This window comes from Equus asinus, chromosome 7 (genome assembly GCF_041296235.1).
Source record: "Equus asinus isolate D_3611 breed Donkey chromosome 7, EquAss-T2T_v2, whole genome shotgun sequence".
NCBI lineage: Eukaryota > Metazoa > Chordata > Mammalia > Perissodactyla > Equidae > Equus > Equus asinus.
The window spans coordinates 56,300,247-56,322,216 of record NC_091796.1 but is presented as its reverse complement, the minus strand read 5'-3'; the positions used below and the strand labels follow the sequence as shown (position 1 = coordinate 56,322,216).

At 36.7% G+C, this 21,970-nt stretch overlaps 1 protein-coding gene across 2 annotated transcripts in view; it reads left to right on the top strand.

Moving 5' to 3' along the window:
* Nucleotides 1–21,970, top strand: part of SPIRE1 (spire type actin nucleation factor 1) — a 214,881-nt gene that overhangs the window by 158,784 nt on the left and 34,127 nt on the right. For both annotated transcript variants that reach the window (XM_070513473.1, XM_070513472.1), the window contains exons 7-9: nucleotides 5,563–5,649; nucleotides 6,817–6,946; nucleotides 17,165–17,337. In XM_070513473.1, coding sequence (XP_070369574.1) covers nucleotides 5,563–5,649; nucleotides 6,817–6,946; nucleotides 17,165–17,337 — 390 coding nt within the window. The remainder of the gene's footprint in view (nucleotides 1–5,562; nucleotides 5,650–6,816; nucleotides 6,947–17,164; nucleotides 17,338–21,970) is intronic.

Genomic DNA, 21,970 nt, shown 5'->3' with positions numbered 1-21,970 from the left:
GGTTGAACTCTGACTGACACAGATTTTGGTACCAGAACTGGTTCTATAGGAACAAATTCTTAGGGTGAGTTTGCTGAATCAAGAGGTAAACTATTAGCAGTTATAAGTTAATTTATCAAGGTCACTAGATACAAGGAAAGTAGACAAAAATCAGCTGTATTTGTATCACCATAACAATTAGAAAATCTGTTTTCTAACATTTTATTATGAAAATTTTCAAACATACAGCAAAACTGAAAATATTTTGTAGTGAACGTGCACATACCTACCACCTAGATTCTATCATTATTATCACATATCTATGCATCTATTCATCCATATTGTTTTTTTATGTATTTCACAGTAAATTGCAGACATCAGTGTATGGTAGTCCCCCCTTATCTGTGGTTTTGCTTTGAGCAGTTTCAGTTATCTGTGACCAACTGCATTCTGAGAATATTAAATGGAAAATTCCAGAAATAAAGAATTCATAAATTTTAAATTGCGTGCCATTCTGAGTAGCGTGATGAAATCTTGCACCATCCTGCTCCGTGCCACCCAGGATGTGAATCATCCCTTTGTCCAGTGTATCCATGCTGTATATACTACCCACCCTTTAGTCACTTATAGCCATCTGGGTTATCAGATTGACTATTGTGGTATCACAGTGCTTGTGTTCAAGTAACCCTTATTTTACTTAATCGTAGCCCCAAAGACAACTTTATTTTTAGCTATTGCTGTTAATCTCTTACTGTGCCTAGTGTATAATTAAACTATCAAAGGCATGTATGTATGTATAGTATAAATCATAGTATATGTAGGGTTTGGTACTGTCTGCGGTTTTATGCATCCACTGGGAGTCTTGGAACATATCCCTTGCAGATAAGGGGGCCTACCATACTTCCCTCTAAATATCGCAGCATGCGTATCATTAACTAGAGTTTACTATTTGTTTACAGTTTTTTCTTTTGAGATAAAATTTACATAAAATGGAATGCACAAATCTTAAGCATGCGTTTGCTGAGTTTTTATGTATACACCTTTGTAACTCAAACCTCTATCAAGATATAGAACATTATTGTAATTCAAGAAAGTTTCCTCATGTGCCTTTTAAGTCAATCACCACCCTCACTCTGTTAGAGGCAACCACCATTCAGATTTTTTGCCATCATAGGTTAGTTTCATCCTTTCTCAAATTTTGTATAAATATATTCATACAGTATGTGCTCTTTTATGTAAGACTTTTTCACACATCATAATGCTTTTGCCATTCATCTATCTTGTTTTGTGTACCAATATTTCATTCCTTTTTATTGCTGAATCATATCCCATTGTATAAATATATTCCAGTTTACCTGTTCTCCTATTGCTGGATACCTGAGCTCCTCCCAGTTTTTTACAATTATAAATAAATCTGTTATGAACTTTCTTGTACGAGATTTTCTCTGAACATGTATTTTCGTTTCTCTTGGGTAAATATAACTAGGCATAGAATTGCTAGGTAACAGGATAGGTGCATCTTTGAAAGAATCTATCAGATCTTTTTCCAAACTGGTTGTAACGTTTCTCATTCCCATCAGCAATGTCTGAAAGTTTCAGTTGCTCCATAACTTCACCAGCATTTGGTGTTGGCAGGGCTTTCAGTTTTAGCCATTCTGGTGGGTCCACTGTGGTATCTTTTTGTGGTTTTAATTTTTATTTCCCTGATGTCTAATAATGGTAAGCACTATTCTGTTGAGACAGATCTGTTGAAATCTTCCCATTTTTAATTGAGTGGTTTATATTTTTTTAATGAGTTATAGGAGTTATTTACATATCCTGGATGCTAGTCCTCTGTCAGATAGCTCTTTTGTGAATGCTTTCTCCCAGTCTTTGGCTTGCCTGTTTATTTTCTTAATGCCGTCTTTTGACTAGAAAATGAAAAACTATTTAAATTTTTATATAGTGAAAAATGAAAAGCCATTACATTAACATAAAAAATATCAATTATCTAGATATAAATCTAGTGAAAGATGTACACAACCTCTACAAAGAAACTACAAATTATTTGTGAGAGAAATTAAGGAAGACCTTAATAAATGGAGAGATCTTCTATGTTCATAGTTTAAAAGACTCATTATTGTAAAGATACCAGTTCTCCCCAGATCTACTTATAAATTTAATGCAAGCCCAATAAAATACGTTGTGTGTGTGTGTGTAAAGTGAGAGGCTGATTCTAAAACATATATGGAACGCAAAGGGTAAGAATAGGCAGGGCAATTTTAAGAGAACAAAGTTGAAACAATTACATCCCCAGTTATCCAGGTTTATTACACAGCTATACTAATCATAATAGTTTAGTATATGTCTAAGAACAGTCAGATGGACAACGGAATGGCATAAAGACACACATCTTTTTTTTTTTTCTACTTTATCTCCCCAAAGCCCCCCAGTATGTAGTTGCATATTTTAGTTGTGGGTCCTTCTAGTTGTGGTATGTGGGGTCCCACCTCAGTATGGCCTGATAAGTGGTGCCATGTCAGCGCCCAGAATTCAAACCGGTGAAACCCAGGCCACTGAAGCAGAGCACACGAACCCAACCACTCAGCCACAGGACCAACCCCAAGACCCACATCTTTATGTTCACTTGGTTAGTTACAAAGGTGACACTGTAAAGCAGTGGAGAAAGGATGGGCTTTTAAATAAATGCTTTTTCAAGGATCAAGTTATTTAATCTTTTTGTTTGTTTAGGGCTCTGAGAGCTTTGGAATGATGGGGTTTTATAAATGAGTCCTTTATGATACTTATCAGTGATGCATCTGCTTGCCACTTCAACCTAGTAATATTTATGTATAGAAAATTTTTTTCACTTGGAGGTTGTAGGTAGGAAATGAAGAAAAATGGATAGATGTTTCTGCTTCATGGTAGCCATTGTTTTCTTTTTTCTGCCTTCCTCCTGCTGGCTAATCCCATGCAGTTCACTTGGGTGAGTGTATACTGAGGCCCTGTGCAAGGGACTGTCAGGTGGAGGTTCTAGTGTGATCAGTTTCACGTGGCGGAAGTTTTCAAGTTTTAGCCTAACAGGCTAAGATTTTATTAGTTCCTTATTATATATATATGTACCTGATAAATGAAAGTGGAAATTCAGCTACTTGTATTTAATCATTCAAAAGTTGGGTATTTTTAAAAAATTTTTTACTCTTATCAGTATAATGCCACTTTCTAATTTCTTTAAAAACAAGCATTTTTCTACCAAGTAGACACAAAGGACTTTCACATATGGTCCATCTGTGAAGCACTGTGCTGAGATGTTTTTAATTTGCTCCTCAGGTTTAAAACTACATAACTCTACCATAGTAATCCGCTTTTTTCTGTACATTTGTGATGCTGTTGGTGGGAGTTGAATGGCTCAGCCAAATTGGGTATTATTCAGAATATTAACTTAGAGAAGTGTAAAACATTTCAGTTGACTTTTTTCAAAACATTCAAGTAAAATGCTTTAATTCTAACAACTTTGAATAACTCACCTTTAAAAATAAAGCTGTAGAAACTTAACATCTTGTATTTAGAAGTTATTTGTTTAAAGCATTGTAGCTGAAAAGTAAGATCAAGTTCTACAACTAATCCTATTTACTTATGGGTCTGCTGTTTGTGTTCATCTAGAAGTTGTTTATCCTCGCAGCTCAAAGAGCTTGTTTCTGGATGTGTTCTGTACTTATATGGAAGTAATGTCACTGACCTGGCAGAAGAATGGGATTTGCACAAAGTTACTTTTCCTTCTACTAGTGAGGATTTTTCACAGACTCACATCCATACTGTCCTCCCATCTCCCTTGTGAGCACTGATGCACGTTTTGTAATTGGGAACTAGGATACAGTTTCTAACTAATGAGGAAATTGAAGTTAAGGTGCTTGTTTGGGGAATGGAACTTACAACCTCAGTCTTATCCATTGTCTCAATCCTGCTGTCGTGATGGAAAGAACATTAAAGTAAAAGCATGTGAAAAATAGCTAGAGATATTTATGATCCTGTTCAAGAGTAGATTAGGAAAGTCTGATTAATTTGTTTCATACAACAGAGATTTAAAAAAAAAAAAAAAAACCTTATATAACTTGAAATACACAGCTAGGGAGTCAGGCCACATTAGGCCATGGCTCTACTGCTAGGCTGCATGCGCTCCTTAAGCCAGGTATGGTACTAGCAATCACAAGCTTGGCTTGGCTCCAGCAGCTTTTACTCCTAAATCTTGCCATAGGCCACACTGTCCTTATTCAGGGCTAGCAGATGGGGCACGAGGAAGAAGATGGGAGAGGATGTTGCATTGGCCCCAGCAAGCTTGTCAGACACCCTGAACTTAGAGTGAGAGCGTTTGGTGGGGAGGGGACTCAGCCTGAAAGCAGCAGTTCAGGTTCTTCTCCTCCTCCTCCTCCCCCTCCTCCTCCTCCTCCCCCTCCCCCTCCTCCTCTATATTTAACTTTATTTCTCAGTTGACACAAAATGGTGACATTGACAGAAAATCAAAACTCATAATATACAATAAAGAATTAATGATCAACTGATTAATGACTGTGAGCAATTAAAATAGTATTTAAGATTGGCGAGTACACAAGAAAACTGCCTTGGTCTTGAAATCTTATAATTCAGATAAGAAAATACTTGAAAAATGTGTTACCAAATTTTATAATTCTAAAATTTTACATGACATTTCCAATAACAGGTTGTGAAGCATAAAGAAACATTTCTAACCTCTCAAAATAAAAAAATCAACCATTGATGCTGGATGAATAACAAAATTATCTTTTTCTTCTCTCCAGTAAAATTGATACTATAAAATTATTAGAATATGATGAGGTAATCAAAAAGTAAGTCACCAAAGTAGGGGGAAAAAAGTATTATAGAAGTTTTCCATATAAGACTAGGAAATAAGTATGACAAAATGGTCATAACTATGCCTTCTGAGTGATCAAAATGTGAGTTTAGGTTGTTATTTTTTGTGGGTTTCTGGGATTGTCTTAATTTCTTAAAAAAAATTTTTTTGTAGCACATTGCTTTGAAAAGAGAGGACATTAGAGCAGGAGTCAGAGATAGACTTGGGCTCTACAAAAACTCGCCTACTTTCTAGTTCTGTGAATGGAGCAGATGCCCTCTTTGCTCTCAGGCTGACTTTTATCTACAGAATGTGAATCATGTCACCAGTCTGTCCTGTTACCTAAGTTTTGTACAGGGACAAAAATAAGAGGTATAAGGCTTTTTAAATTATAAAATAATTAATAGGTATAGTAGTATTTATTCCATTCACATTCATAATTTTAGAAACTTTTTGTTGGAAGGAATGTATCTCATATATAAGTTCTCAGAACGATAGACCTAAAGTGAACTTGGATTTCCTTCAATTCTACGTAGTTATTTTTGCTTTAAATCACACAGCCATTTACTCTCCATTTTAATGGTTTGAAATGCATCCTTGGTAGAACCAGATTACAGTACTACAGTACAGATTACTTCAGTAATTTTGTGACAAATGTTGAAATAACAGCTGTACCCAGAAACTTATCATGATAAAGCTATAGTCACATGAATCTTCTATTTTTTGTCTCCTTTCAGGTGAATGGTGATATTCCTCCTCGGTTAAAAAAAAGCGCTCATGAAATCATCCTGGACTTCATCAGATCAAGACCTCCCTTAAATCCTGTATGTAATTTGACATATTCTTCTTGATTGGAGATTGAAAAGTGAATTATTCTCCTCTAGGGTGTGATCTCTAGAACTCAGCTGTTAAAGCGCTTAGTTTTTACACTGAGCTTTCATTCTCAGAATGATGAAGCCCAACTGTAAATTACATTGTAAGTCACTACAAGTCACAAACTGTAAGTCACAGAAAATTACTTAAAATTATTCAATACAAGGTTTTTAGGGTATTTTAACTCAAAACAACCTGTGCCAATACCTCCTAGAATATCAGCTAAATATAATACCAGACAGTTCCTGGTATGGATTGCCCTTCCAGTTTACTTTATAGTGCTAATACCCTCCTTGATTAAATTGTCATTTTGATGCTATTTTACAGTAAATCCACCCTGCTGTACATCTGCTTTCGTATTAACTGTTTACCTCTGTTAACAGGGTTCTTTCCCGTGACCGTAGAATCAGAACATTCTAATTTGGATGAATGTTGGTTTGTGTTTCCTCTGTTCCTTACTTCTTTATCCCTTGGCTCCATAGCCAGTGCTCACCAAAGCCTCTCAAATCTTTCTTAGTTTGTGTACATCTAAAGCATAATTAATAATCCCTTTTATAAATCTTTTTAAAAGAAGGGAAAGAGGCCATCTAGGAAATGATTGTAAGAAGGCAGGTCACAGTAGAGCAGAAAGAGCATGGAGTCACATGGACCTGGATTTGCACACTAGCTCCAAAATTTAGCAGCCATGTCTCTGAGCAAGATAATCAGCCTCCCAGAGCCTTTATTTCCTCAACTATAGAATGAAAATAACAATAATAATCTAAGAAGGCTGTGATGGCTTACTCAAGAATGATAGTTTCAAAAACAATAATAGTCATAAAGTATAGCTCACATTTCAATTGATTGCCTATCATGCTAGCATATAGGGAACATAATTATAACTTTAACAAAACCATCTCCTTAAAAGTACTTGGGCACATATCATCAAATCACTGAAATCCAATAATCTCCCTATTGCTTTAGGAATCTTGATAATGACTTGAAAATGGTCTTTTATCAAGCAATGTTGCAATCAATAAAATATAATTTTATAATACTGTACTATATGAATGGACTTCAGTAAAAATTATTTAAGGACAACTCCTCAAAGTCTCTAGCCATTACATTTTTTTTTCAAGGTCTCAGCCAGAAAACTGAAACCCACTCCACCACGGCCACGGAGCCTCCATGAAAGAATATTAGAAGAAATCAAAGCAGAAAGGAAGCTGCGGCCCGTCTCACCAGAAGAGATTAGACGTAGCAGATTAGGTGAGACCACTGCTTACCACGCTCCTGGTCTAGAGCCATCCTCTTGAAAAAGTGTCTTTATACAACCAGCCTAGTGAAAAATAATGGTATAACGGTGAAAGTAAAGAGAGTTCATGGAGTTCTCATTCCTTGTTCATTTCTTTCTCTCTTGTCTCTCTCTCTCACACACACACACACACCCTCACGCTTTCTTGATGTTTATACGTGAAATTCATAGAACAGGAAATTCTTTCCCTATATGATACTGAACTATGCGAGAGCATCATGGTGTGGTGGAAAGAGCTCTGCCAGTCTCTAGACCGTGGTCTCAGGAGAGTCTTTACCTCTTTGAGCATCAACTTCTTCATCAGCAGAAGGGGTATAAAAATTCCTCTAAACCTTCATTATGGCTTTTATGTAAGAATTAAATCGGATTGTGGTTGAAATACTTTATAAATTGTAATACGTATACAAAGATATGTTACTATGTTTTAGAAATATAGATGATATATAGTTTTATTTTAAGTTTCTATTGTCTTAATTCTGGGTTTAAAGATAAGACATTATGTAATGAAAGCGTCAATTATTATCTGATATCACTTAAGTTATTCCCAAACTTCCTTTATATTTAATGTTTTTTAATGTGTACTATAAGCACTCATTGATTTTGATTTATAGCAAGACCATATTATAAAATGTTTGTAAATATTTTTGTCTGTACAGCTCTCCTCTAATTTGCAAGATTAAAGATGCCCAAAGAATTCAGAGAAAATTCCTTTAGGAAAATAGTTTATAGTGGCACATGAACAGGAATGGAACCAGTCTGCACCCACACACTCTCCTAGTTTTCTCCTCTGATCTTTTTTTTTTTTTTTTGGCCTCTTTCAGACTCTTCTTGGTCCTTCAGTTTCCTATCCTGGGCTCACTTCTCCCTGAGCAACCACACCCTTTTCCTTGGTTTTTTTTCTGGCTATCTTCCAGCTCCCAATCTGCAGGACAAATTTCTCTAAAATTGCAGCTTTCTGCTAGATAGGGCCTCCTCCTTTTCTGCAAGTAAGACAAGCCCAGCACGTCTACAGGTGAACTCATCTGCTTTCCCCACGCACCCGTCTTCTCCTATTTCTCCATCTCAGTGTGCCTGAGACGGAAACCTCAGCATCAAAGTTGACTCTTAACAGCCAAGCCCTGTTGATTTTACTTCTTTTGGGTCATTCTAGTCTTCTACTCTTTTAGCCCAACAGCCACAATCCTAACCCAGGCTGTCATCTCCTCTTGTCTAGTTTATCACATCGGGTCTCACTGCTCCTCCTGCTTCCAGCCCTGAACTCTTCAGTCATTACATATTGCATATTGATTTTCTTTGTTTGACTCTCAGCCCTTTTGTTAAATTGTGACCTTCAAGATGGCAGGATCCATGTCTGTCTTGTTCATTGTTGTGTTCCTAGTTCCTAAGAGAGGGACTGGGCTGTAAAAAGTACTCCCATAGGTGTTGAAATATTTGAAAGTACCTTATAATTACAAAGCTACAGAGTAAAAGTTATATCAACTTATCCCTGTCTAATTTTTTGGCAGCATATGTTTTCTCTTTAAAAAGATGTTTAAAACATACTAAGTGATAAATCCATATGAGCATTTATATAATAATAAGCCAAACGTATAAACCATGTGACCCAAGAGTTCTTATCCTGGGATTCCTTGAATGTGCTTGAATCCCTTGGGGAAAAAAAAAAGTGTATATTTCACAAAGTGTATGTGCATTTTTTTGGAGAGAGGAGAGTAAGAACCACTATGGAAAAATAAGGAAATGGTATTGTAGAATGGTAGTTTAAGACTAGATTTTTAAAAAATTACTCTACCTTGACAAGGAATAATAGGGATAATATCAAAGATTTCAATGACACTATAAAGTAAAACAGATCACCATGAGAAAAGTAAGCCTCATGATTTACAGGAGTAAAGAGTAATTTGGCTTTGGGACTATAAACTTCAATGGAAGTACCAATAGAATAGAGAAAGGAACAAAACAGGCATACTGTGCTTACATGATTTGGATAATATCTGACATCTAATTCCTTCGTTTTCCCATAGTTTTTTGAACTTTTATATTGTCTTAAACACGTGGCAGCTACTGGGGTACAGAGATGAACAAGGTATTGCCTCTGCCCATAAATGCTTACGTGAGAGAGTGACTCTGGAGTGTTGCGCAGTTCATGGTGCAGAAGATATACATGAGCATTAACAGAAACCACTCAGAAGGCGTTATGTGAGGCTATTTGAATGCGTTTAAGAGAGAGACTCGCGATCCTTGAAAGCGTCAAGGCACCACCCTCACATTACATGGAAGCTTCATCACAAACCCTTATCACATACATATTCTTCTGTTTAATTTTAGACAAATTAGATGCTAACTAACTGGAACCCTACTTTAAAATAATTAAATATCATTTTTATGTTGAGTATATCTTACTATTTTATTTTAACTCTACAAGTTGGTGTTTCACAATAACCATAATTGAGCTATTATAGAAAGTGATTATTCTATGAGAGTCTTAATTCTAGAATTCTGCATTCAAACTGATCTTGAATCTTAATTGGAAAGTGTTGGATTTGGGCCCATTATTTCTGCAGATCTATATTGGTTCTTGCTATACAATTTTGCTTTGGGGAGTTTGGTTAGGATAAGGTTGGCAGAATTAGCTTGAAGAAAAGTTTCCCTAAGTATTTTTATTTTTCCCCTCCATGTAATTGCAAGTAGAAACCCACTGTGGAAATGGGAAAATGTGTAAATGTTTAAAGAAGAAATGTTACTCATAATTTCAACAGCCAGAGGCATCCTCTGTGAATCTACTTGTGCATTACAAAATGGAGACAAAAACTGTATGTACAGTATTTTGCTCTTTCATTTAACATTGTATGTGGCATGAACATCTTCCCATGCCATTAAATATGACTCAAAATGTTATTTATAAGGACATATTCCTAAATACAGCTATTTAGCCATAAGGACATATGGCTAATTTGTGTTTTATTTACCTATTTCCCTATTGTTTCACAGGCTATTTCCATTTTTTGGTATTGTCTGAAATTACTATTCTTGTGCATCAGGCTTTGTTCACATCCAATCATTTTCTTTTTCCTAACATCTCATACTGTATTGAGATTTGGGGTTTTAAATATAAATTGTTCCTTTAAAAGCATCTTTATCCTAAACATTTTAATTGCTATGATGCTTGATTGTTGTCCTCTTTGTGGTATATAGACCTTGGAAAAGATGTCAACCTCATTCTCCAAGAAATAAGAGCATCCCTTTCTTAGGCAATAGTTAAGTCTTGTTTCAAAAGATATATTCATGTGCCAGAAAAGAGCAGGATAAGAAGATATTAGAGAAGAGTGATGAGTGCCTTGAGAATCTGTGGTATTTTATTTGCTATACATAATCAGGGAAATCTGGAGTAGATAGTTTTGTTTAAGTTGTGTTTGGGATGCAACTCAATGCTTTCCCTTCACTTCACTTTTTAAAAATACTGTATTGAGAGTTTTAGGATGTAAATATAAATTATTCCTATAAAAACATTTGCCAAAAAACCTGTTGAGAGATACTTAGATTCTATTAAATTTGGGTGTTGGAACTCTAGAGGCAGTCTACCTGAAAAGCACTAGCTGGGGAGACACTCTGCCTGAGATGCCTGTCCTTCCATTGCCGCCGTAGACTTGAAGCTCTGTCTGCTGACCACAACGGTGCCTGCCCTCCCTGGGCCCAGGTCATAGAATAGATGGTACTGGTAAGAATTTGGGGCTGTAGTGAAAATGCATAATTGCCACTGCCATGAATATCCAAATTCATCAAATCTTTGTAATAACTTTTGTTTAACAGCTTTATTGAAATATAATTTACCTTCCCAAAAAAATCACCCATTTAAAGCATACAATTCAGTGGATTTTAGTACATGTAATACAATTTTTTTAAAAAATGATTTCAACAGGAAAGAAATAATTTTATTCTTAAGTGGTATTTATTGAGCTTTTACTGTGTGCTAAGCACTCTTCTAAGCACGTTTTTTTGTATGAAGTCATGTAATCTTCATAGCAATTCTGTGACATAGGTACCATTATTCCCGTTTTGTAGGTGAAGTAACTGAAGCACAGAGAGGTTAAGTAACTTGCCCAGAATCACACTACTAGTAAGTGGCAGAGCGGCTCAGGCATTCTGGCTCCCGAGGCCTCCCTCGAGTGCTAGGGTACTCTGCCTTCAGTGGACAGTTTATCGACGTGATGCTGCTAGCCCCTGAAGGAGGTTTTTGATAAAATGCTTCACCTTTGTTTCCGAGAGCCAAACTTTCCTCCTGATATAAATTATTGAAGAACATATTTATTCTAAAATTTGAGTCAAAAATCCTATACTATGATTCTTTAAAATATTTGTATCTTTGTCATGCTTTCATTTTTAACATGTTCTTTAAAATGTTTTTTTTTCTTTTATTATTACTCCATTTCAAGTCTTAGCAATATGATTGAAACTAGGACTCATGGTTTTATTGTATTTCAGATTTTTATTCACTGCCTTCTGCCTTTGCATCTGAAATGTGCCACTATAGGTTTTCTTTAATCCTTCCCCCTTTTTCATCCTCCCTGTATATTCCTAACAGCTGAATTATTTTCTTTTTGTTGTTTGTTTTCTTTTTTCAGCAATGCGGCCACTTAGCATGTCTTACAGTTTTGACTTGTCAGGTAAAAAAAAAAAAAAAAAAAAAAAAGCACTTTCACACCTGACGTGGGTTTTGTGGTTTCTGTGAAATACATTTCATTCATCTGCTTGTTCAAACATGTCAAAAAAGAAAATTGAAAGGCTTCTTCTAAATTATGGTCAGTTAAATAAAACATTCTGCTTATTTGAAAACAGTATAGTTAAAAAAATTAAAACTACAATAAACCTGTTGCCTACCAAGGGATCGTGGGAGACCCATCACGCCCTGCCTGTGGTTGTGGAATGTGCTGCCCATCCTTATGGCCGCCATCACTCACCCACACTTTTCTAAAGCACTGACATCCAAGTCTAAAACAGAACTTTGCCTTAAGGGAATAGAAAAAACTTCCAAGAAACAAAGTTTTGACGCTTCTTATTCTCTAAAACATTCAATTATTTAAGTAGCTAAACTCAAATCTGTCAGCTGCTTCAGAGGACTGTGGCACCTCCGTTGATGGGCAACGGCTGTCCGTTGTATCCCTGCGCTCCCTGAAGATGGCTCCTAGTCATGAATGAGGATGAGTGCTGGTTAAGAGTATAAACACACCAGAGCCTTGTAATGGCTTTGGTTGTAAAATATAATTTCGTGTCCCGGGCTTGTAGTAAAAGTTTAGACCCCTTCTGTTAAATAGGGATTAATAGTGAGACAAGTAACTGTTAATGACTAAATTTGATCTGTAAAATCAGCCCCCTTTGTAAATTGAGTTTTTAAATGATATATGAGTGAATTTTTAAAGCCAACTTAAACCCCATAAAATATTTTGCAAGTTAGAATTTTTAATTTTGGAAGCTGCTGTTTTGAACATAAAATGAGATAAGGTGTTGGCACTAGTATTTTCTTCAGCATTTTCTTTTATATGCCATGGAATGCCTCTTAAGATACAAAGAATTGTTGGCGTACCTTAAATACAAATTCATATTTAAAGAGCCAGAGAGTTCTAGTATCATGTTCTGTCTATGAATATTTACTGAGTATCTTCCAATTGCTAAACTGGTTCCTGACTGGTTTTTAAATTTCTATTTATTTTTGTATATCTCAGGCATGACTGATATTTGTCCTTTGAAGAAACTCAGATAAATATTTTACAGTCTTCACTTCCTATTTTTGACTGACCACTGAAGAGCTTTTTCTATTTTCTTTATCCATTTGATGATTTTTATTTTATCAACCATTTGCAGAATAACCTTGTAAAAAATTTGTTCTGGAAAAATAAACTCAGAAATATTTTGGAATATGTGCGTTACTGCTAATTTCCAAAAGTTGGCAGTATGTATTACAGACACTTTCTCTTCTAAATATCTGCTAAAGATTTTTCCATCAGTTGGACTACATGGGAGCGGATGGCTACCTAAACACGTTGACTGTTGGCTAATGTAAATTAGGCACAGGTGGCTGACCTGCACAGTATGCATGCCCATACACTCATTATACGTTACGTATGTTTTGTGTTCTTATAGGTTGCTGTATGGTGGGTTCTGTGTTGGAAAGAAAGCTCTTGGTACTTAACCTTGGTACTGTACTTAACTTGTAAGAGTAGCAAGGAATTTTCATTTGCTTTCACTGCTTATCATTTGCTACAAGTTATTTCATACCTTAGTGTACTTTATGATTTTCACATGCTTCATTCTCATGCTACTTGTATGTTTTTTCATTGTTGCATTTTGACTAATCAATTAAAATGTCCCAAATTATGAATGGAAAGATTGATTCATTCTTCTGACCTAAATGCAAAGATTGGAATGCATTTCCTGTCTAGGTTGGAAAATTAGCAAAGTAAGGCATAAATATTTAAACGTGTAGTGTAGATAATGGCTCTGAACTTAAGTGTAGAATAAGACATAATGAAGTATGTTCTGCTGCTTACGTATGGCTTAGGAATATTAATTCTTAGTGGAAGATCTTAACAATGTATTCAACATTAATTAAGGTAACTATGATTTATTTTGCCAATGCAAATATTAAGTATATAATCTATATCCCAGTCATATTTTCTCCAACTAAATAAGATAGCAATGAGGTGTATCTGACACATAAAGTTATTACATGAAGTATTTAACATCATGGTTATGCGTTTTAGATTCTGAACGTGAGGTCTGTGACTTCCAAAGCCATATCTAGCGTTGGAAATGTTTTTCTTACTTATGTATCACTGTTTTTTTCTCAAGAAATACTGTCTTATGTAGAAATACAAAGTTGTATCCAAGTATTTGGTTTTCTCACTTGAGACATTGAAGTAATAATGAAGTAATAATGTTCATTTGAACAAAAAAATATAATTAATCAAACTACTTGAAAATATCTCTTAAAAATATGTTGAACTGGGGGCACGCCTGGTGGCATAGCAGTTAAGTTTGCATGCTCTGCTTCGGTGGCCTGGGGTTCACCAGTTCGGATCCCGGGCATGGATTTATGTATGGCTTATCAACCATGCTGTCCAAGGCATCCCACGTATAAAACAGAGGAAGATGGGCAGAGATGTTGACTTAGGGCCAATCTTCCTCCGCAAAAGAGGAGGATTGGCAGTGGATGTTAGCTCAGGGGTAATCTTCCTCAAAACAAACAAACAAATGCTCAGTTGGATCTTTACAAATATGTATATGAGATAAAATCACACACAGTATTTAGTCTTTTATGTGGAGAACATCCTGAAAACTGTTACATATTTTTTTAATTCTATTTATCTCAAAGCTTTGAATTTAGAACAAGGTGTTTATTTCAGTAGTTTCAGTGAGTGAGTTATCAATCTCATAGCACAGTGTTCAGGCAATAAGAGAGCTATTGGGCAGTTTCTCAAAGGCAGCCACTATCATTTAACAGTGTTCCCTAAACTTCAGTTCAGATCCCATCCTCGTGATTTTTACCAGACTCAAGTGCCACCAGTACTATTTACATTTTTTTTGATGTACTATAAATGCCTTTTAAAAATTTCTTAAGCAAAAAATCCATAAAATCATGTATCTAATATAGTAGTTATATATTTTTTCTGAAACATTAAGATAAATATCTAACTATTAAAACTGTTTCAGTGTTCCTCCATGCACTGCTAGTGGTTCCACCCTTAGGGAAACCCTGACTTGACAGATCGGAAATGTGAGCCCCGCCTCGGGGAGCTGACTGTGGTGGTGTTCTTGCTCCACCTCCAATGTGGGAGTGGGCTGCTAGTGGGAAAATGGTAGGAGCCTTGACTGGCATATGGATAGCTAAGAGGAGTTAAAGATGTGTGCTTTTTAATTTTGTGCTTTCTCTTGAAAGACTAACTACTGCAACAATGTGAACAATTCTCTAGGAAGTGTATGCAGTAAGATACACTTTGGATAAGATTTTTTAAATATACTTCTTTAAGACCATATTTAAACACTTACTACCTGTTTTCTTGAGTAAGAATTGATCAGTTAGCCCAATCATTTCCTCCTTTGCTTTCTGGAAACTTTTAAATGACTCTCCTGGGTGTGGCAGCCTACTGCTCTCTACCTCTCCTTATGAAAGATTTATTTAAAGATTTTAACTGTTATTATTTGTGTAAAAACTTGCTGCTTTTTGCCCTTTTGTCCCCTTCAGCACACCCCCTCCCCGACTTATGTATTTGTTCTAACTACTTAATACCTGGAAAGGTAATAACAAAATAAATGCATGTGTTGTCAAATTTTCTATTAAAAATTTTCAATGATAAACAATTGATGGACAGGTCTGTCTTCTTACTTCTTTCCTCCCTCTCTTCCTCTCTTTCTTTCCCTTTCCTTTTCCTTCCTTCATTCCTTTCTAGCTTACTCAGTTCCTTTCTTCTAGTTCACAAGGGCGTGTTCTCTGGCCTTCTTAATCTCTAAACGTAAGCAGAAATTCTAAATATTAAATTAGATATATATCATTTATAATAAATAACATATCATTCTTTTAAATAATGTCATGGAAGGTTATACTAGAACACACTTATATACTGAATATTTCCTGGAACTCCACCTCTTACACTTCAAGCATATAAATGTTATATGTTGGGAGAAAAACTACTATGACAGAACATTCTTGTATTTTATAATAACTTCAATTACAATGCTTTCCCTCCTAAAGGAACATTAATCATGTCTTTTTCACTTTTGTGCTTAGCGTACCCTTTACCCCCAACTACAGCAGCTTCACAGACTGTCCATGTGCAGAGATCACTTCATTGTGCTGGGCCATAACTTAAATAATGCAGTAACTCCTTTTTCTTTTAAATGCTCTAATTTAGTAGTTAGTTATTAAACTTAATTTGTTTTAACACTTCATTTGGAATACTGAAGAAAATGAGTTCCACTTGCATTGGAAGATTACAGGCTACAGTACAAAAAGAGGAGCTTTTAGAATCAGCATTAACAAGAATTCGGGTATCAGCTCTGCCACACACTAGCTGTGTGCATCTGGCTAAGTCATCTGAGCCTTAGTGCCCTTACTACAAATGGAGATAAAAATCAGTGTTAGTAATTGCTAACGTTTATTGTCTGCTGCTTTCATTATGCACCGTGTTAAGTCTTTTACACGCATTTATTAACTTATTTAATCTTCACAACATGTCTATTGTTAGCCCCATTTTATAGATGAGGAAACGAGAGGTTAAGTAACTAATTCAGTATCAACCAACTAGCAGCAGAGCTAGTTTTGACTCCAAACCATCTGCTTCTTACTATACTGTATACTCTGTACTCTATACTCTGTTCTGTACTCTGCTCTGTGCTCTCTACTCTGTACTATATATTCTGTACTCTGTGCTCTGTAATATGAACTCTGTACTCTACTATATGCCGTATATACTATGCACTCTGTACTCCATATTTTATACTCTGCACTCTATACTATATACTCTATATTCTATAGTCTGTACTCTATATACTCCATGCTCTGAACTCTGTACTCTGTGCTCTGCTCTGTACTGCCGCATTCCTTTGATTTGTTGTATTGACTTTCCATCCAAATTTGAGCTCTGAATAATCTAAGTTAGTTTTATCAGAGGGAATGTATCTCAGAGTCTTTGTGTTCATGTTAAATATGTTTTTATGAATATAGATTATTAGCTTTTTGATTTTCTAAATTAAACCTTTTTCAGATCTTACAGCCATACGCCTAATAGGCTTTGTGCATGCCATCGCTTTGCTCCATCTATCGCTAGCTCTGTAGAGCCTATAAAGTAAAACTAGCCTCTGTAGGCCTCTGGAAAATGAAGAAGTTGGAGTCAGTTATCTGTAGGATCTCTTTCAGCCCTAAATTCTAATCTTACAAATGTGAATATATAATTCTTCATTTAAAGGCTTTCTTTAATTGAATCTGACAGTTCATGTCTAATAAAAATGTTTTATATACATAGGCATTATTGTATCAAGCCTCTGTGTTCTATTTGCGTGACATTGAAATGCTGTGTCACCTGGAGTGTCTTCCAAGTGCAGGTACTTAGAAAAGGGCATTTGGTCCACTGATTACCTTTCTTGGGTCAAGAAAAGGTAAGCTTTCGCCTTTCTTTTGCCAGATGTAACTACCCCTGAATCTCCAAAGAACGTCGTGGAATCATCTATGGTGAATGGAGGTTTAACATCACAAACAAAAGAAAATGGCGTAAGTGCCACACAGCAGGTGCCTGTGCAGCGGAAGAAGCTCCTCAAAGCTCCAACTCTGGCTGAACTAGACAGCTCTGACTCCGAGGTGAGGTCCTCTTTCGCAAATCTTGACTCCAAGTTCAGGATGCTAATGGCCTTTGACCCAGTTTATTAATCATATTGTTTCAGTTGTTGCTTAATCTCTTCCTATTTTTAAGTGAACAAAGTTAGGCTTAAAATTCATTTGTTTAGCAGGAAATGGAACAGTGCCTTACTTACTGTTGTTTAGTAAAGACCACTATAGTGGCCATAGTTTGGAGAATAGGTTTTAAAATATTGATATAGTCTTAGATTATAGTGTGGTTAAAATAAATTAACAATTTTCAAACTTATATTATCCTAAATATTTTTCCCTTTCTTTTGGGGAAGGAAAAAGAAAAACGTATTTCCATAGATTCTTCTCTCTCTAAAATACACACACACCCCCATACTGAAGCTTGTTCTTTCTGTAATACTAATACCAATAGACAAGCCTCCCCAAAAAAACTCTCTTAATGTTCTCCAGATTCCATCTTTCACCTGCTGCCCTTCAGGGGAATATCTCACATCCTTCATGCTGATGCTGATGCTCCCAAATCTCTCTCGAGCCTCTGTCTGCAGCATCAGTACTGTATATATCTCCACTGCTCATTCCTCAAAATCAACATACGTAAAATGAAATTATATTCTTCCCTCCCTTCTCTCTCGTCTCCTGCCAAACCAAGCAGCACACACACACACAGCTAGCTGCTCGTCTTCTGTTTGCTATCTTGGTTTCTGGCTCCATCTCTCCACATTCATCCAAGTTAGAATCTGAGGAATTATTCTTTAATTCCCCTCTCATCAGTCTCTACCCCTAATCCAGGCAATACCAATAATAACAATTTTGCTACTAAATATTTTTCAAACATTAAGAGCAATAAACACTCTTGTTACTCCCTGACCAGTGCACGCTCTCATGCATGCTCTCTCTCATCAGTCTGTTTGATCCTTCTTCTTCCAAGCTTCCCCAATTCCATCTTGCACATGCCACCCCTAGAGTCTTTGTCACTCTTGCTTAAAATCTTTTGAAGGCTCCCTGCCACTTAGAGGATTAAGTTCATGTCCCCTAATAAGACGTGTAAGAGCCTCCATGATCTGATGCCTGAGACACCACTCCTGCCTCACAGTTTACACTTCAGGCACACTCAGCCATTTGTTCCTTCCTGCACATTCTCTCATTCCTCGGCTCTGTGCTTGGTAGCCATGTCTGTAGTCTACCCCTCTTCCTAAGTCCTGTTCATCTTTTAACAGTCAGCGTGTCCCTCACCTTCTCTTCTCCCCGGCACCAATAACCCATTAGGACTCCCAACTCTGTGATTCCATAGCAACCTTCCTAGCACTCTGTTAGGTTAGAGCACCTAACGCTTTGTAATATAAGTATCCATTTATTTCTCTCTCTCTCCCTGCAGAGTGCAAGCTCTCTGAGAGGAAGGCCTTGCCAAATTCACTTTATATCCCCAGTGCCTAACACCCAGTAGATGCTCAAATATTTAAATAAATTTATGCTAACCTCTGAGAAGAACTGAGATTAAAAGAGCATCTAGCTCTGTACTGTCCAATACAGTAGCCGCTAACCATTGTGACTATTGAAATTTAAACTATATTAAAATTAAATAAATTTAAAACTCAGTCAGTCACAGTTCTCAAGTGCTTAGTAGCTATGTGTGGCTAGGGGTGTCCATACTGGAGGGTGCAGACAACAGGGCCACGCTCACAGAGAGCCCTGTTGGACAGCACTGGTCTACAGGTGCAAGGAGCACTCCTTCCTCTCACACCCACTGGCCCACTTTTAACTCCTTTCCTAGTCCTCCTTCCCTCACCCTTTGAGGCAAGACTGTGCACCAGGCCATGATAAGATAAATGGGCAGCCTCTACAATCTTCTTTGTTGTCCTTTTTTTGAAGATATAGTACTAAAGCCCCAAATCCAAATCTTGAGATGATTTTCTAGACAGTTCTCTTAGAGGGAAGCCATTCTTGCACAGCTGCTCATCATCAGTTAGAATACGAAGAGAAGTGTTAGAGCTAGGTTTCAGCTAACTCTGAACTCTTTGTTCAGACTCTTTGGCCACTGGGTTAAGCCTGGATGAATCATAAGAATCATCATGCTTAGTCAGTGGTAGTAGAAATCTCAGATTCATGGAACAAAGTGAAAATCTTGGACAGGGGCCTAGAATTAAGCATGTTTCTCCTTTCCTCTTCAATTTAAAGTTGATATTTTTAAGTACTAAGGGAAAACTAGTCAAAGGTCCTCAATGTGGAATGTCTTATGTGCCTTTTTTGAAACTTGTGAATATAGAATTTTAAAACTTCTAAATGTAATTTTAAAGCTTCTAAATATGTTTAAACTTTAGCATTTAGAAAACACAGGTAAGCAGAAGCTTTTATTTTTAAATAGCTATATTTCAATCTTGGGCTTTGTAATAATCAAAGTTTCAGTAGAGTTTCTGTTGATGAAACTCAGCTTTACTTTAATAGTGGTAGATTAGTTGTGTTCATCCTAAAATACTCTCGTAACTTTAGCTACTTTAAGATTATCTATCAGCTGATTAAAGCCAACTCAGAAGCGTGTCTGTTGTAAAGCCTGATAATGAACTGAGGTTTCTGCAGACATGAATGAAGCATCTCAAAACCCAAACCAGGTTTCCCAGAAGTGTGAATTAGTGAGGACAGTTGTCCACACAGACCTACCATGGGTTCTGGCTCTGGCTTTGTGGACAGGACACAAGAGTAGATCCATCTTCCTGTCAGCCATCACATGTCCTCCATCCGATGAGGGGAGTTGATGCTGGGATCCTCCACTTCCAGAACGTGGCCGTTCTACCCAGAAGTGTGAAAGTGGAAAAGACGCTGAAGAATTCTGCCTTTTCTAAATTGGTGAATGGGTATTCTTTTCCCTACCTTATTATTTCCTGGTGTCAGGGAATTCTTAAACCAAGACTGATTTACCTCTGGTCGTATTTGTTCACTTAAATAAATGGCCACAAATAACAAGACAGTTAGATACGTCTCATATCACATTACACAGACTGTCATCATTCACATTTTATAGTAATGCTTTGTTCCCTGCTTTTTATATATTCTTTAGCTCTTCTATTTATTCTTTTCACCTATTTCTTTTTTTCCAACGCCACTCCATTTTTTCCATTTAAGTATATATTGAATGCCTTCAGTAAGCACTAAACGTAGAGGCAGAAATACCATGGGCTTTGCCCTCCCATTGCTTATAGTCTAAATTGGAAATAAAAAACATATACCTAAGAATCATTGCAAGTGTTCACTGAGCCCACACACCCTGCCAGGCACTGTTGGAAGCTCTGTAGTGTATGACAACACCACAGGGGCTGAGAGACTGGAGAAGCCTCCTGGAAAAGGCAGGACTTGGGCGTAGCATCGGGTGAGTGTAGCAGCTGGGCAGAGGGCTTTCCACTTTGTTGTGTGGCCCTTGCCTTGCCATGTCACAACAGATTTACGTGGTGCTCCCCTACCAGCCCTGACTTTCCCTGAGGGCAGAAGTGTGGTCTGATTCGAAGCTCTCTTTACTTCACATCAGCTATGTCAGTTATGCTAACTTGTCTAATGAATTCCTGGCTGAGGTTGCACCATGAACAAAGACTAAGTCAAGATTCAAGGCTCTGGTTAGAGGACAGAAGAGACTGAATAAAGAGGAGTCTCAGAAAAGGCTGCTCTTATTCTTTTTCTTCCATCCTCTCTATTTTATCACCTACTTCCCCATTTTTCGTCCTTCTCTCTCATTTAATGAGTGGCTTCCAAACTTTTTTTAAGCATCAAAACTTTTTCTTCTCATCAAACCTACAGAAATAGAGTGTCAGTTAGCTGGAAATGGAAGTGTGGAATAGAGCCCTGTGCACCCCCGCCCATCTTTTAGGGTCTCGCCTATGGCCTCATAGAGCAATGTGAAATTTCTTTTCCATTCTAAGAGGAAGTGTTCCCTTAGGAGATTACAGCAGTCAGCTGACACTGCACTTCTCACCAGTGAGTCTGCCTGCTTCTCCTGCTCCTTGCATGGGCCTCTTTGCCTACTCTTTGTACTGAAGCCCTTGAAATGCGGAAGGAGAGAGCAGAACCTCCCTCAGAGGGGAAGCTGCACACCGAGCACTTTATTCACTCCTGACACAGGAAATGCTGTTATGCCTGTTTAATTTCTCCTATTAACTTACTAGTCTCATCCCATCAGAGGGTTTTTTTTTTCTTTTTTTTACATTTTAAGAAATATCTTTCAACCACCAAAATACCAACTGTATGGTAAACTTTTTCATATATGATCTCATTCAATCTTCTCTTCCATAGAGACTTCATATTAAGAGATACCTTCCACCAGTCACAGGATATCACCTCTGCTCACCTGTACACTTTTTGTTTGATTACCTGGTCCACCGGAACTTTCCTATTGCTCATTGCTGTCTTTGAGGTTTAACTTAAACTTGGATCCATATTATCACAAAGAAAAGTTTACTGTTTGAATAATCTCTATTTAGTTCTGAATTTCCCTGTAATCAGTCAATGTATTATTATAAATCAAATATTCCTATGAAATATAATATTAATGAATTATTTACTTTATCAATATAAACTCAACTGCTTATGCAAAAAAAAAAACTCCTTCTTAATCATTTTAAGAACTGTGAGACACTAACTT